This window comes from Hoplias malabaricus, chromosome Y, assembly GCF_029633855.1.
Source record: "Hoplias malabaricus isolate fHopMal1 chromosome Y, fHopMal1.hap1, whole genome shotgun sequence".
In the NCBI taxonomy this organism is placed as follows: domain Eukaryota; kingdom Metazoa; phylum Chordata; class Actinopteri; order Characiformes; family Erythrinidae; genus Hoplias; species Hoplias malabaricus.
The window spans coordinates 57,677,416-57,694,915 of NC_089820.1; the positions used below are offsets into that span (position 1 = coordinate 57,677,416).

Below are 17,500 nucleotides of genomic sequence, written 5' to 3' on the forward strand. Positions count from 1 at the left end.
TGTGGGGACTAAATGTGTGCCATCAAAAATTTAAGGGAAGATTAATTTATTTTTGTGTAAGTTAAAAAAAAATATGATTATATCATATAGTAATAATACTCTACGACCGATTACGAATGAAGGGGTTAAGGTCTTGAAATGACCTTTCTTTTTCTGTCCGTGGCTCTGTATCTTTTAAGGTGGAGCGGTGTGTGTGAGTAAGAAGCGACTATATTTTAAGGTGGAGCGGTGCGTGTGAGTAAGAAGCGACTGTATCTTTTAGGGTGGAGCGGTGCGTGTGAGTAAGAAGTGACTGTATCTTTTAAGGTGGAGCGGGGTGTGAGTAAGAAGCGACTGTATCTTTTAAGGTGGAGAGGTGTGTGTGTGTGAGTAAGAAGCGACTGTATCTTGTTGGTGTCTGAAGTGTAAATTGTCTGTAAGTGTTTATTCACTGTTTGAATTCCCACAGAAACCCATGTGTAACTCGAGCTGTTTAGTTTTGTAGCACTTTCCCTCTGTGTTTACTTTCATGCAGTTAGCGCTCTCCTGAATTTAGAGTCAGTTCCACCTTAAGTAATGTAATTTTCACACAGTGTGAAGTAAAATTAACATCCACAAAAATGGAGATACATGTTTTTAATTGGACAACGACAATATCTGAAAAAGCTTTAGAAGACTATTACAGTCCTGCAGGGGGTGCTAGCAGACATTTAACATTTCTGCCCCAGACTGAAGGCCTAGATCTTATCGTCTTGTTCGTCTGCTCTGTACATCACGACTGGTGTTCCATTTCATCAGTGCACTTTATAATAAAAGCTTTAAAGCACATGCGTTTTGCCGCAGCGACACACTCATCTGTGCTACTCCAGTCCCATCAGCTGCTTCAGCTTTTAGAATTCAGTCCCATTTCAGTAAACGCTGTGTGAGAGCTGGATGGTTAGTGGTCTTTTGTGAAGCTGTTTCTAATTTGCTTTTAGAGCGTCTTGTGCTCACCCGGGACCAGACTGGACAATACCTACCTCAGTCCTATGCTGAGAAAAGGAGTTTGAAAATGTCCCCAAAGCTTTTGTACGATTCCAAATGCTGCTGTGCGTCACTTTGTGGCAAATGGCGGGTTTCTAAAATGTCGTGTAACTGGCATTGTGCTGGAGCTGTAAAACCTGCTATCAGCCGCAGCAGAAGACTCTGCTGAACGTCTCCCCAACAGCAGAGAGACTCAGAAACGATGATAATTGTGTGTGTGTGTGTGTGTGTGTGTGTGTGTGTGTGTGTGCGCACTCTGTAGGGATGCTCCTGGTCGGTGATTTTCGTGGATCTGGACGCTCACAACCGCAACAGACAGACGCTGTGCTCCCTGCTGCCCAGAGAGAGTCGATCACATGTACGTCACAATAAAACTAATTTACTAACAACGTACACATCTTAGTTCTTGGTGTGAGTCTTTGGCTAATTACTTTAAAGCTAATTCATGCTCAGTAAATCCCGATGTGTGCAGGTTTCTGGGTCAGTTTACCCCAGATCTAGCCGTTCACCTGAGGTATTTTCACTGTCTGAAGCTAAATTCTTTAGTTTTTCACTGGAATACAGGGCTATTATTGCACAGTGTAATGTGAGACCACACCGATTAGCACAAGGCTAACAGCATCAGTGTTAAACTATAAATAATCTCCAGTAAAACTGAACAGTGACTAAAGAGAGTGGACCTAGCTAAACACTGTAGCTGCTGTTTAACCCTTTATTATTGTTTATGTGCAGTGTGATTTTAGCTGCTGTTATTCCCTCATATCTGTGTTTTAACTTAAATTTTTATATCTACATTTAGTTATTTAGTTATTTATATCTAGTTAAATACTTCAGTACGAAAGTAGAGTTCATTATTATTATTGTTATTTTTGTTAGAACACAGATGCTGCCCTCTTGCCGTGTATCAGTTACCCTGCCTTTGCGGTGGACGACGACGCCCTCTACAGCCAGACGCTGGACAAAATCGTCCGAAAGCTAAAGGGAAAATACGGCTTCAAGCGCTTCCTCAGAGACGGCTACAGAACGGCCAACGAGGACAAGAACCGCAGATACTACAGACCTGCAGAGATGAAGGTCAGAACCTTAACACCACCTTAGCAGCCAACCATTAGCAACCACCTGAAATACCACAGTAAACACCAAGAAACACTTAAGTAACAATAAGGTGCATCTCGTGACCACTAGTGGCACAATAGCAACCACCTGAAATACCACAGTAAACACCAAGAAAGTAACAATAAGATGCATCTCGCGACCACTAGTGGCACAATAGCAACCACCTGGGATACCACAGCAAATACCAAGGGCCATTTTGCAACACATTTACGAACCACCTGTAACACCTAAGCAACTTATTGACTGCACCTAGCAAACACCTGGGATACCTTAGCAACTACCTGCACTTCCATAGCAACTGTGTAGAAACTACCTTGCAAAATTTTGAAGCCTCTTACACTGCACAATTTTTCAGATCTTTTTTAGGAAATGCACTTTTGTAGTTAATTGAATTAAAGTTAATGTTGTGGTTACAGTACTTTACTTTTTTAATGAAAGCAGTCAGAAATAAGTCCATATTTTCTACGTAAAGGAATGAAATGTAAAGGTGCTTACAGTGATACAGTCATAAACTTTCCAGAAAAAATGCATTGCCTTTTACATCATAACACCTGCAAACATGGGGTTATAAAGAGGCTCTGTGTCCCGCGCTCAATAGCACAGTCCACGGTGCACAGTACTTTCAGAACCATTTAGTTTTAAGAGAGGTTTAAGGGTTAAAAGTGTTCTCTGATTGAAGCAGAGCCACACAGCTTCTTCCTCATCGCCTCCTGTTTAAGAGTCAGAGACTGACCTTCAGAATGAAGCTCAGAGATAAAGCTAACACACGGTACACGTTTCCATTTGCACTTTTTAATCCCGCGGAGATGAATGTGTTATTTCCTCTGCTCGTGTTGATGGAGAACGGAGGGAACGCGCTGATCTCGGATAAATCTCGCCTGATGGAGCTGGAGCTGAGAGGATATTAACTTTCAGCCCTAACTTCGTCTGGATCTGAGACGAGAGCGAAAGCTACTTAACACCAAGCAAATCAGTCGATTAGCTGCCGCAGCTGACCTCGCGCAATTAATGAGCTCACGTCAAACGGGGAGAAGAGAAACGGGGAAGAGGAGGTGGTTAAAGGAAGGCCCTTGTGGTTTTCAACCTGATCTCTGTCTGCGGCGTCTGCAGGGCGCAGCCGACCGCTTCTGAGACATGGGAACGTATTCCTGCATTTAGAACAGAACAGAAATCCAGCCACGTTTAAATGTGATATCGATAGGAGGCGGTGGGGAAAGGTGGACGAGTGCTAGACTCCGGTGAGGGGTTCTGGAGCGCTGCTGAACAAAGGCAACCCGGTCAGCCCCACACTCAGCTGTGGATGTTGAGGGAGGAGACAACAGCCCCCCCCCCCCCCCCCCCGTTTCCTTTTTTTTATTGTAGTAATTCCACTGTAAATGTTCTTTGTCACTGTATTTCTTTTGTTCAGTGAGAAGTTGCAGTTTTGTATCGATTACAACGTTTACGATGAATTCGAGTGGAGTTTGGAAGCAAGAGACGTGTGTATGTGTGTGTTGGAGTGGGGGAGGTGTGTTAGGGGGGGGGGGCACTGCAGAAAAAATTGGGAACCACAGGATTAACATTTAAGTATTATATATATGTTTTATTAAGTGTTCTCTCTGTGTCTGCGTGGGTTTCCTCCGGGTGCTCCGGTTTCCTCCCACAGTCCAAAAACACATGTTGGTAGGTGGATTGGTGTCTCAAAAGTGTCCGTAGGTGTGTGTGTTGCCCTGTGAAGGACTGGCGCCCCCTCCAGGGTGTATTCCCGCCTTGCGCCCAATGATTCCAGGTAGACTCTGGACCCACCACGACCCTGAATTGGATAAGGGTTACAGATAATGAATGAATGAATGTTTTATTAGCTATGATTATTGACCTTGTTCAGCTCCACCTCCTTCAGATCCTCTGCTCACTGTCTTTCATCCTCTTTCAATTTTACTTGTGTCTCATATGGTGCAAGGAAACAGTATTAACCATGTCGCCCCCTACACTTCCTGTAGTGTATTGCACTTTGTCATATAACAATAGCAGGCCCCTCCCACTGTTGCATGGACATCATGGAGAAGGTGTTTTCATGATTTTGAGAAGCCACTGATCAAAGGTTAGTGAAGGGGACAGGAAAATTGGAGGAGGGGGAAGAGACGGAGCAGTGTTTCTCCTCCCTCAACATCCACAGCTGAAGTGCCCTTGAGCTAAGCACCGAACCTGCAAATGCTCCATGGGAGCTCAAGATTTGTGTGTGGGAGTGTGTGGGAGTGTGTGTTCACTGCTAAATGAATTGATAAAATATCCCTTCATCATCATCTTCCACTTCTTTTCATTCTTTCACTTTTTCATTTGTTCACACCTCATTTCTTCACTTCTTTCATTTTTTAAACTTCTTTTTCACGTCTTCTTTTCATTCTTAACCTTTTTTTACCTCTTTTCCACTTTATTCTGCTTCTTTTCTAACCCTAAGTCTTCCACGTCTGTTGCTAAGTCAAGTGTATATCGTAAATGACCTTTTGACCTCTCGTACCTGCCGTGTGAAGGTACCTCAGCGTAGTTTGTTTGTTTTTGTCGCACACAGTAATCTCTTACTGCTCCTAAGTATATTTACTTTAACCTTTGTTTTAAACGTAGCCCGATCACCTGCTGTAATTCAAATCATTTCCATTTTCCCTCTGTGTTTTTCCTCTGAGAGCGTCCCGAGCTGATGCTGTGAGACAGTTATTACACTTTTATCTGTGGTTTATATGAACAGAGTGTGGTGAGGCTCTGTGGTGAATGATTAAATCTCTCGCTCGGTGATCTCTGTAAAGTGCAGCAGGAGCCTGAGGGAGGTTTTCCACTGATTACTCACCACCTGGACACTTTATTTCATATCATGGCTCTTCTACAGCTTTTATCTCTCCCAGTTAGAGCAGAATTACTCTCGGAGACCAGACGCATGTACACCGAGGGCAGGGTGCTCGTACTGAGAGAGTTCGCCTGTTCCAAAGAGTCTTCTATAAATAAGTCTCAGACATTCTTACATTCTGAAAAATCTGTCTCAGTTATCCATTAATCGTATGATGTGATGCAGTGAGTGGTGAACAATATCAATTTAACAAATGCAACTGGCTTCCAACTTGGTCACACACACACTCATGTTGAGCAAGTTGAAGTTTCTACACTAGAGGGCGCCATGTTGTTTGCGTGGAAAATAACAAACTGATGCAGATCTTTATTAATTCAAAACACAACACTGTTTCTCTCTGAACGCAGGGCTTCTGTCAGTGGAGCAGTCGTTAGGAGTTTGATTTCCTAGTTTTTCTAATAAATAACTTGTATGAATAAATGTGTTTTCTTGCAGATTTATCCACGTCACAGTTCTACTTAGTTTCACCAAAATAAATTGAAATGAGTCGACTAATGCGTAAATGTCATTAGATAATTGTTTGCTCAATACTCGAATCCCTTTAATTATCATTTCCACTATGTAACACTACACTCTCAGGAAAACAAATGTGAAACATGGTGCTCATGATTGGGTCTATGGTGAGCTGAGCTCTAATTGGTTCAGATCCATTCAGGGCTCTAGGCATAACGTATAACCGCTGCTTCAGAGCATGAGGAAGAATCACTGGAGAAAATGGACTGCTCCTTTTAAAGACAGCAGTTTTGTTTGTGTTTAACACGTAGTGGAGAGTGGTGTGTGGGCGAATCACAATGAATTGTACATTTTAACACCTTTACGATTAAAGAACGATGATTTTGTTTTTGTATTCTCTCAGTGTTAAAGCTGGGGTAGTGTTTCTAATGTCGCTGGGAGCTTGTTCCTTTCTCGTTTTCTGAGCACTGTTTGTTCTCCGTGTTTACATTTGACTACCTTTTGTTCAGTGTCATCACAACAAGTCCAAACCACAGCCGCTGTGTATTTCTTCGGTGTGAGCTGCTCGAGTCGCTCGGTCGGTCTCAGTGTTTAGGTTCTCCTCCATGTTTTCGATTAATTGCCCAGTCCCAACAACGAGTGTTTTGTGTTAACACCATATTGAGCGGTCAGCTCTCTCCGATGCGTAGCTTAAGCGTTGTGTGTTCACACTGATGCCAGTGTTGATTGTTTGTGAGTGTCTGCGTCTTCCTGGTCACTCGAGGACACTCAGTGCCCTGGGGAAGGGTCCTTTCAGTTAAATTAAGTTTTGAGCTGCAACTGTGGATTAAGTTCTCCGTCTGCGTTTGAGACCTGACGCAGATTCGGAAAGATACGCCAACGATGCGAGACCAGTTCAATTAACATCCTTTATTTCATTACGCCATGATCTCTTATCTCCACCCGCTGCTGAGATCCTCCTCAGATCGGCAGCACTGATAGAACAGTCTTAATTACATTTGGAGAACGTTGATCGACATTGTGTTCCCCGTCAGCATCAGAAACGCAGGGAGGGCGGGGCTTTTCCTTCTTAGAAAACAGGCGCCAGATTCATGAAACGTATTTAGTATAATAAAGATTTTACTAATAACAGAATCTGCCACTTCTCCTACTATTAATATTATAATTAGCTACTACTAATTTAACTACTATGATTACTACTTTTGCTACTGCTTTAGCTACAGATGCTGTTAATACAAACGTTACCTCTATAGATACTACTGTTAATGCTACAACTGCTCCTGCATCTTCTGCTAGTACCACAACTTCTAATGCAACTGCTGCTTCGTATTCGTTACTGCTACAAATACTACTACAACTGCTACTAAAACTGCTGCTGCTGCTATTATTAATACTTATATTTCTACTGCTACTTCTATTGCTACGTTTACTGCTGCTAATATTGCAACCACCATATATCCCAGACTTATACCACTAGTGCAGTGTAGAAACTCCAGTTAAAACGCATGTGTGAATGGAGCCGCAAATGAGCATCTCCTGCAAAAAGTATTTTATTTAATAGCACTATTTACAAGTGATCTTGTCACAAAGCAGCTTTACAGCAATGTTAAGAAAAATAAACCCCACAATTTTACAAATCTGCACTCACTGATTCCACATGTGGATCATTTCCTGCTTTGAGAACTGATTTGACCTGGAAAACTCCGGGACATCTCTGGAGTGTGAACGGGGTTTAATACTATTGCTGCTACTACTTATAGTTAATTACTCAAGTAGTAATTAAGGTTAGTTTGTAGGAAACTATTATGGAAATCGGCCATAATATTTTAGGCAGTCCTATTTTAGACGTGGCCACGCCCCTCTGTCTGGGTTATACCTCGTGAATGTTAAAATATGGATTAATCACTTTGGTAAATAACGCTCTCTACTTTTGGTGTTAAGTGACTGGTTGCTCTTTTAAATCCTGAAGATTTCCGAACCTATGATCGTCGCCGTAAAATCATATCACCCACCGTTACATTGACCTCTGCTTTGAGTGTGTTTCAGATTGAGATTATTTTTGGAAAATGCTGGAGTATTCCTTTCAGGTTCCTCCTCAGTAGCTGCAGCTGCGTTACTGTGGTATGAATTTAACCGTAGATGATTTTATTGTGTTTATAAGTGTATCATGTTGTGAAAAGCGGCAGTGTTTTCTTGAAAGCAGCTTAGCACCAACTCAGAGAGGACTGTAGCGTTCGATTTAATTGCAGCGTGGAAATGTGCTGCTAAATACGGCAGCTTTAATTGCGGCCTCTTTCTCTCTCTCTCTCTCTCTCTCTCTCTCTCTCTCTCTCTCTCTCTCTCTCACACACACACTCTCTCTCTCACTCACACACACACACATTCACACGCTCTCTCAGGATTGAATCAGTGCCTATGTGGCTGGATTTGGCTGAAGATGGACTGCTCCTGTAGTCGTACTCAGGCCTCCCACACAAATACAGCTTTAGTATGTTTTCATGTTTCATTTCTGTCTGTGGGACGTGATTTTTCTCTGTTTTAAAGGGCCCTTATTACGGAAAACGGAGAATCTGACTTGTTACACAATAAAAGCATTGTTTAAATCATCCGAATGTACGTATACAATCAGTGCATAGTGCTTCAGCTACAAAAACAGTGCATTTGGAGTGAACTGCATTAGTGACGTCTTAAAACCAACAAATGATCTCACAGCTGCAGGCAGCCATTTTAAAAATGTGACTTAAATGTAGTTCTCTCTCCTGGACACAGGTTAATGTGTTTTTTTTCTGCAGGTTTTAATTCTATATCTGTTTATTTGCTGTTTAACACAAAATATTTACAAATATTCTACAAAATCATTTGGGGATTGGTTTTAAGGAGGTTTCAGCGCAGAGCTCTGTGTTGAGGGTAAATATTCAGCGCAGAGCTCTTTGGTGCGCGTCCGTCTTAAACTCACAGTAGTGAAAGACCTAAAGGATAAAGAGCAGAAGAAAAGAATGTTAATTTAAAATGAATTATGACTTGCTTCTGTAGAAGAAACCAAACACACAGCCGCTGTGGGGTGTGGACTCTTTAAACGCCGCGGATCATTTAAAATGAGTCCATCCACGTTTCACACCGCGTCTCCACAGCGCTGAGGAGTTTGATTTTAATTTGAACGTCTGGAGACGGGAGGCTGCAGTGAGGTTTAATGGAGTTTCTGCTCCACTGCTGTCTCTGTTCTCATCTGTGTGAGTGTGGGATGTGGGTGTGTGACTGTGTGGGTATGTGACAGTGGGTCTGTGGGTGTGTGTCTGGGATGTGGGTGTGTGAGTGTGTGACAGTGGGTCTGTGTGTGTCTGGGATGTGGGTTTGTGACAGTGTCTGTGTGTGTGCGACAGTGTGTATATGTGTGTGTGTGTTCTGGGCTCCAGATCATCTACAACACTGATGAGGTACTGAATAAGATCCCACACAGCCCTAGAGTGAGAGTGTGTGTGTGTGTGTGTGTGTGTGTGTGTGTGTGTGTGTGTGTCTGTGTGTGTTTGTATGTCAAAATCTGTGACATTGTGGGTGTGTGTGTGTATATTTGTGGGTACGTGGGTGTGTTTGTGTGCATGCATGTATCTGTGTGTATTTATGTGTGTCTGTAATATTGTGAATGTCTGTCAGTGTATATGTTGGACTGTGTGTGTGTGTGTGTGTGTATATGTTGGAATGTGTGTGTGTGTGTGTGTGTATATGTTGGAATGTGTGTGTGTGTGTGTGTGTGTGTATATGTTGGAATGTGTGTGTGTGTGTGTATGTTGGAATGTGTGTGTGTGTGTGTGTGTGTATATGTTGGAATGTGTGTGTGTGTGTGTGTGTATATATGTTGGAATGTGTGTGTGTGTGTGTGTATATGTTGGACTGTGTGTGTGTGTGTGTGTGTATATGTTGGACTGTGTGTGTGTGTATATATGTTGGAATGTGTGTGTGTGTGTGTATATGTTGGACTGTGTGTGTGTGTATATATGTTGGAATGTGTGTGTGTGTGTGTGTGTATATGTTGGACTGTGTGTGTGTGTGTGTGTGTGTGTATATGTTGGACTGTGTGTGTGTGTGTATATGTTGGAATGTGTGTGTGTGTGTGTGTGTGTGTGTGTGTGTGTATATGTTGGACTGTGTGTGTGTGTGTATGTTGGACTGTGTGTGTGTGTATATGTTGGAATGTGTGTGTATATGTTGGACTGTGTGTGTGTGTGTGTGTATATGTTGGAATGTGTGTGTGTGTGTGTGTGTGTATATGTTGGACTGTGTGTGTGTGTGTATATATGTTGGAATGTGTGTGTGTGTGTGTGTGTGTGTGTGTATATGTTGGACTGTGTGTGTGTGTATATATGTTGGACTGTGTGTGTGTGTATATGTTGGACTCTGTGTGTGTGTGTATATGTTGGACTGTGTGTGTGTGTGTATATGTTGGACTGTGTGTGTGTGTGTATATGTTGGACTGTGTGTGTGTATATGTTGGACTGTGTGTGTGTGTGTGTGTATATATGTTGGAATGTGTGTGTGTGTGTGTGTATATATGTTGGAATGTGTGTGTGTGTGTGTATATGTTGGACTGTGTGTGTGTGTGTATATATGTTGGAGTGTGTGTGTGTGTGTATTTTGGACTTTGTGTGTGTGTATATATGTTGGAATGTGTGTGTGTGTGTGTATATGTTGGACTGTGTGTGTGTGTGTGTATATGTTGGACTGTGTGTGTATGTTGGAATGTGTGTGTGTATATATGTTGGAATGTGTGTGTGTGTGTGTGTGTATATGTTGGAATGTGTGTGTGTGTGTGTGTATATGTTGGAATGTGTGTGTGTGTGTGTGTGTGTGTATGTTGGAATGTGTGTGTGTGTATATGTTGGAGTGTGTGTGTGTGTGTGTGTGTATGTTGGAATGTGTGTGTGTATATATGTTGGAATGTGTGTGTGTATATATGTTGGAATGTGTGTGTGTGTGTGTGTGTGTATATGTTGGAATGTGTGTGTGTGTGTGTGTGTATATGTTGGAGTGTGTGTGTGTGTGTGTGTGTGTGTGTATATGTTGGACTGTGTGTGTGTGTGTGTATATGTTGGACTGTGTGTGTGTGTGTGTATATGTTGGAATGTGTGTGTGTGTGTGTGTATATGTTGGACTGTGTGTGTGTGTGTATATGTTGGACTGTGTGTGTGTGTATATATTGGACTGTGTGTGTGTGTATATATGTTGGACTGTGTGTGTGTGTATATATGTTGGACTGTGTGTGTGTGTGTGTATATGTTGGACTGTGTGTGTGTGTGTGTATATGTTGGACTGTGTGTGTGTGTGTGTATATGTTGGACTGTGTGTGTGTGTGTATATGTTGGACTGTGTGTGTGTGTGTATATGTTGGACTGTGTGTGTGTGTATATGTTGGAATGTGTGTGTGTGTGTGTGTGTGTGTGTGTATATATATGTTGGAATGTGTGTGTGTGTGTGTATGTATATGTTGTACTGTGTGTGTGTGTATATATGTTGGAATGTGTGTGTGTGTATATATGTTGGAATGTGTGTGTGTGTGTGTGTGTGTATATATGTTGGAATGTGTGTGTATGTGTGTGTGTATATGTTGGACTGTGTGTGTGTGTATTTATGTTGGAATGTGTGTGTGTGTGTGTGTGTGTGTATATGTTGGACTGTGTGTGTGTGTGTATATGTTGGACTGTGTGTGTGTGTATATATATGTTGGAATGTGTGTGTGTGTGTGTATGTATATGTTGTACTGTGTGTGTGTGTATATATGTTGGAATGTGTGTGTGTGTGTATATATGTTGGAATGTGTGTGTGTGTGTGTGTATATGTTGGAATGTGTGTGTATGTGTGTGTGTATATGTTGGACTGTGTGTGTGTGTATATATGTTGGAATGTGTGTGTGTGTGTGTATATGTTGGACTGTGTGTGTGTGTATATATGTGTGTGTGTGTGTGTATATGTTGGACTGTGTGTGTGTGTGTATATGTTGGACTGTGTGTGTGTGTGTATATGTTGGAATGTGTGTGTGTGTGTGTATTTTGGACTGTGTGTGTGTGTGTATATGTTGGAATGTGTGTGTGTGTGTGTATATGTTGGACTGTGTGTGTGTGTGTATATGTTGGACTGTGTGTGTGTGTATATGTTGGACTGTGTGTGTGTGTATATATGTTGGACTGTGTGTGTGTGTATATATGTTGGACTGTGTGTGTGTGTGTATATGTTGGACTGTGTGTGTGTGTGTATATGTTGGACTGTGTGTGTGTGTGTGTATATGTTGGACTGTGTGTGTGTGTATATATGTTGGACTGTGTGTGTGTGTGTATATGTTGGACTGTGTGTGTGTGTATATATGTTGGACTGTGTGTGTGTGTATATGTTGGACTGTGTGTGTGTGTGTATATGTTGGACTGTGTGTGTGTGTGTATATGTTGGACTGTGTGTGTGTGTGTATATGTTGGACTGTGTGTGTGTGTGTATATGTTGGACTGTGTGTGTGTGTGTATATGTTGGACTGTGTGTGTGTGTATATGTTGGACTGTGTGTGTGTGTGTATGTTGGACTGTGTGTGTGTGTGTGTGTATATGTTGGACTGTGTGTGTGTGTGTATATGTTGGACTGTGTGTGTGTGTATATATGTTGGAATGTGTGTGTATATATATGTTGGAATGTGTGTGTGTATATGTTGGACTGTGTGTGTGTGTGTGTATATGTTGGACTGTGTGTGTGTGTGTATATGTTGGACTGTGTGTGTGTGTGTATATGTTGGACTGTGTGTGTATATGTTGGACTGTGTGTGTGTGTGTGTATGTTGGACTGTGTGTGTGTGTATATGTTGGACTGTGTGTGTGTATATGTTGGACTGTGTGTGTGTGTATATATGTTGGACTGTGTGTGTGTGTATATGTTGGACTGTGTGTGTGTGTTTATATGTTGGACTGTGTGTGTGTGTGTATATGTTGGACTGTGTGTGTGTGTGTATATGTTGGACTGTGTGTGTGTGTGTATATGTTGGACTGTGTGTGTGTGTATATGTTGGACTGTGTGTGTGTGTGTGTATGTTTGACTGTGTGTGTGTGTATATATGTTGGAATGTGTGTGTGTGTGTGTGTGTATATGTTGGACTATGTGTGTGTGTGTATATGTTGGACTGTGTGTGTGTGTATATATGTTGGAATGTGTGTGTGTGTGTGTGTGTGTGTGTGTGTGTATATGTTGGACTGTGTGTGTGTGTATATGTTGGACTGTGTGTGTGTGTGTATATGTTGGACTGTGTGTGTGTGTGTATATGTTGGACTGTGTGTGTGTGTGTGTGTGTATGTTGGACTGTGTGTGTGTGTATATATGTTGGACTGTGTGTGTGTGTGTATATGTTGGACTGTGTGTGTGTGTGTATATGTTGGACTGTGTGTGTGTGTGTATATGTTGGACTGTGTGTGTGTGTGTATATGTTGGACTGTGTGTGTGTGTGTATATGTTGGACTGTGTGTGTGTGTGTATGTTGGACTGTGTGTGTGTGTATATATGTTGGAATGTGTGTGTGTGTGTGTGTGTATATGTTGGACTATGTGTGTGTGTGTATATGTTGGACTGTGTGTGTGTGTATATATGTTGGAATGTGTGTGTGTGTGTGTGTGTATATGTTGGACTGTGTGTGTGTGTATATGTTGGACTGTGTGTGTGTGTGTATATGTTGGACTGTGTGTGTGTGTGTGTATATGTTGGACTGTGTGTGTGTGTGTGTATGTTGGACTGTGTGTGTGTGTATATGTTGGACTGTGTGTGTGTATATGTTGGACTGTGTGTGTGTGTATATATGTTGGAATGTGTGTGTGTGTGTGTGTATATGTTGGACTGTGTGTGTGTGTATATGTTGGACTGTGTGTGTGTGTATATATGTTGGAATGTGTGTGTGTGTGTGTGTGTGTGTGTGTGTGTATATGTTGGACTGTGTGTGTGTGTATATATGTTGGAATGTGTGTGTGTGTGTGTGTGTGTGTATATGTTGGACTGTGTGTGTGTGTATATATGTTGGAATGTGTGTGTGTGTGTGTGTGTGTATATGTTGGACTATGTGTGTGTGTGTATATGTTGGACTGTGTGTGTGTGTATATATGTTGGAATGTGTGTGTGTGTGTGTGTGTGTGTGTATATGTTGGACTGTGTGTGTGTGTGTATATGTTGGACTGTGTGTGTGTGTGTGTGTGTTGGACTGTGTGTTTGTGTGTGTGTATGTTGGACTGTGTGTGTGTGTATATGTTGGACTGTGTGTTTGTGTGTGTATATGTTGGACTGTGTGTGTGTGTGTGTGTGTGTTGGACTGTGTGTGTGTGTTGGACTGTGTGTGTGTGTATATGTTGGACTGTGTGTGTGTGTGTGTATTGAAGCTGTTGTAGCAGACACTGAAACTAATGAATGTTACAACACCTCCAGGAAACACAGATGACATTCACTTACTGAAGAACACAAGCCAGTCATAACATTAAAACCTGGTGTGGTCAGTAGTGTGTTTGGGTTGTGCTCGGTGACACTTCAGTGTGTGATGGTGTATTAACTCCACTGTAGCAGCAGAGAGAGCAGAACCCAGCCCCTGTTCCCTGTTAAAGAAGCAGAAACACTCTCTGCATGATTTATTGATGTGTGTGTGTGTGTGTGTGTGTGTGTGTGTGTGTTGACTCTGAATGACCTATGACATTCTCTCTCTCTCTCTCTCTCTCTCTCTGCAGTTGTTTGATGGAATCGAGTGCGAGTTTCCTATATTTTTCATCTACATGATCATCGACGGTGAGGCGCTGTTTGTGTTTAATCTTTTAGAAATGTCTGTCTCTACAATTCTGTAATATATTTTCTCCTCTCTTTCTCCCGCTCCTATTTTTTATGTCTCTTCTGTCTCCCATTTTTCTTCTCTTTCTCCCTGCTTCCCTTCTTCTCCAATTTCTATCTCCCCTCCCTGTCCCACTTTCTCTTTAACTCTCTTTCCTGTCTTGCTCTCTCATCTCTTTTTCACTCTCTCTCTCATCTCTCACTCTCATCTCTCTCTTTCACTCTCTCTCTATTCTCACTTCTCTTTCATTCTCTATTCTATTCTCTCCTTATTCTGTCTCTCTTCCTCACTCACACTCATATCTCTCTCTCTCTGTCTCTCTCTCTCTCTCTCTCTCTCTCTCATCTCTCACTCTCATCTCTCTCTCCTTATTATCTCTCTCTCTCTCTCTCTCTCTCTCTCTCTCTCTCTCTCATCTCTCACTCTCATCTCTCTCTCCTTATTATATCTCACTCTCTCACTCTCTCTCTCTCTCTCTCTCTCATCTCTCACTCTCATCTCTCTCTCCTTATTATATCTCACTCTCTCTCTCTCTCTCTCTCTCTCTCATCTCTCACTCTCATCTCTCTCTCCTTATTATATCTCACTCTCTCACTCTCTCTCTCTCTCTCTCTCTCTCTAGGTGTATTCAGGGGAAATGCGGCGCAGGTGAAGGAGTACGAGGGACTGCTGCAGGACGTCATCTTCCAGTCTGTTGACGGTGATTTTTATGTGTTGTGCTGCTCCGATCACACATTGTGTTTTCTAAGTGAATAAGTTTATAGCTCTCACAGTCTGATGGACAGCGCTGTGGATCTGTGACTCAGAGAGAGTTTAACTTACGAACACGACACACACATCACAGCAGTCACCAGAATCTGATCTGTCCCCCGTCATCAGCGTCCAGTCCAATAAACACCGAGCCAGTCTCCTGCGGATCTAAACCAGAACCGATGATGAGCACTGTCCCGTTACTTACGGCATCTGTGTGTTTTATTTTTATTTTCACCTTCAGTTAAACTCACGGGGGGCAGCTGTGGCCTTGAGGTTAGAGAAGGGAGAATACATTCACGGCTGAAGTGCCCCTGAGCAAGGCACCTAACCCCCAAACTGCCCCCGGGTGCCGAGGTGGTCCCAGCCCCCTGCTCCGGGTGTGTGTGTGTGTGTGTTTGTGTGTGCACTGCCACGGAGGGGTCAAATGCAGAGAAGCAATTTCCCCAAGGGGATCAATAAAAGTGTTTCTTCTACTACTTCTTCAAATAAGTTGCTGTGTGTGTGTGTGTGTGTGTGTGTGTGTGTGTGTGTGTTTAATCACTAAAACGCAGGCCATGCCGTGATCCCGAAGTACTACTACGTGCCGGCGGACTTCGTGGAGGCGGAACAGAAGAAGCACGGCAGTCAGAAGCGGTTCCCGAGTAACTCCGGCCGAGACGGACTGCTGTTCCTCTGCGGTCAGGCTCTGTACAACATCGCCAAGCTCCTGGGTCAGTGTCCTGAGCCCTGAAATGTCTCATACAGAGCTCACCAGCCCAGCCGGCTCCTCCTGTGCATGTTTTAATGTGGGCCTCATGCTGTTAAAGGCCTACATCACATACAGTATTTAGTCCACAGCCCTGATGTAGAGCTCCTTGCTTTGGCAGTAATCACAAGAAACGTGGTTTAGCCCCGCCCACTAAAGGGCGGAGTTATAAGGTGTGTTACAGCTGGTAATGGCAGAGGCCATTTACATATTTCACAAACAAAAGGACAGTAACGGACGTTCGGTTCTCTTTCTTCTCCGTTTTTACTCAGTGCTCTTATTTCTCCGCGCTCGTTGTGTCTGTTTTGCTGAGTTTAACCTCGTCTTTGCCCTCTCACATAAACACGGGTCCAGGGCTGTGATTGGACAGACTCAGACGAGGGGGTGTAAATTTTTGGAAAAGTGTTGAATATGTTCTTTTAAAGAAAGGTAATGTTTGAATGGGTTCGACCTTTACCTTCAGTTTTGTTTTGCTTCAGTGACTTGTGAAATAGTCCTCAACTGCACCAAAGTAAAATATAAATAAATGAATAACTCTGTGTTAAAACCAAGCTGTTGTGAAGTTAGAGACATGCGCGGTTCGTGTGAATTCGTCCTGGAGGGATGTGCATGATAACAGTGTGTTTAATTAGAGGGTTTTGTCCTCTCTGCTCTGCAGTGGACGGCCTGATCAGCCCAAAAGACATCGACCCCATCCACCGCTACGTCCCTCGACAGGATCAGAGGAACGTCAGCATGAGATACTCCAACCAGGTCAGCTCTGATTTATTTACACCGCGGTCCGCTCCGTCCTCACGGAGCTATAACATTATTCACAGCAGACAGTTTTTTGTAGTTGGCTCACTATCCCAGAAATGATTGTGATAAATTATTATTATCATTTTACGACCGTGTTATTCCACTGATTTATTAATGATATAAGATCAAAATAATGCTGTCACACACTTTTAAAGAGCAGTGAACGTTTCGCAATAAAGACATTTTTAAGAATATCAAACATCGGAATATGGTGGAACGGTGGTGCAGTAGGTAGTGTCTCTGTCATAGCTCCAGGGCCCTGGAGGTTGTGTGTTCGAGTCCTGCTCCGGGTGACTGTTTGTGAGGAGTGTGGTGTGTTCTCCCTGTGTCTGCGTGGGTTTCCTCCGGGTGACTGTCTGTGAGGAGTGTGGTGTGTTCTCTCTGTGTCTGTGTGGGTTTCCTCCGGGTGACTGTCTGTGAGGAGTGTGGTGTGTTCTCTCTGTGTCTGTGTGGGTTTCCTCCGGGTGACTGTCTGTGTGAGGAGTGTGGTGTGTTCTCCCTGTGTCTGCGTGGGTTTCCTCCGGGTGACTGTCTGTGAGGAGTGTGGTGTGTTCTCTCTGTATCTGCGTGGGTTTCCTCCGGGTGACTGTCTGTGAGGAGTATGGTGTGTTCTCCCCGTGTCTGCGTGGGTTTCCTCCAGGTGACTGTCTGTGAGGAGTGTGTATATAAAAGAGTAATGAATAAATAAATATTGATGCAGTAGTTTAACTAAACTAATAATGAATTCAGGTTCTGAGGTTAATCGAGATATCGACACGGCTCTAGTTCCTCGAGAGTCTGCAGATTGCACTGAGAGGATCTTCACCCTGAGCTCTCTACTGTAAATGTCCTGAAGTGAGCCGCAGTGACCACTCCAGTGGCTAGGAGTCGAGTGCTCAGCCTCTAATCTCCCTCTGTGTGTTTCCTGTTTGATGATGATGTCCAGAACACA

General features: G+C 43.0%; 1 protein-coding gene across 6 annotated transcripts in view; it reads left to right on the forward strand.

Annotated features, from left to right (window-relative positions):
- LOC136677984 (phosphorylase b kinase regulatory subunit beta-like) overlaps window positions 1-17,500 on the forward strand; it is a 113,617-nt gene that overhangs the window by 36,990 nt on the left and 59,127 nt on the right. For all 6 annotated transcript variants that reach the window (XM_066655720.1, XM_066655721.1, XM_066655718.1 and 3 more), the window contains 6 exons: window positions 1,265-1,360; window positions 1,879-2,076; window positions 14,176-14,233; window positions 14,896-14,973; window positions 15,578-15,736; window positions 16,430-16,524. In XM_066655720.1, coding sequence (XP_066511817.1) covers window positions 1,265-1,360; window positions 1,879-2,076; window positions 14,176-14,233; window positions 14,896-14,973; window positions 15,578-15,736; window positions 16,430-16,524 — 684 coding nt within the window. The remainder of the gene's footprint in view (window positions 1-1,264; window positions 1,361-1,878; window positions 2,077-14,175; window positions 14,234-14,895; window positions 14,974-15,577; window positions 15,737-16,429; window positions 16,525-17,500) is intronic.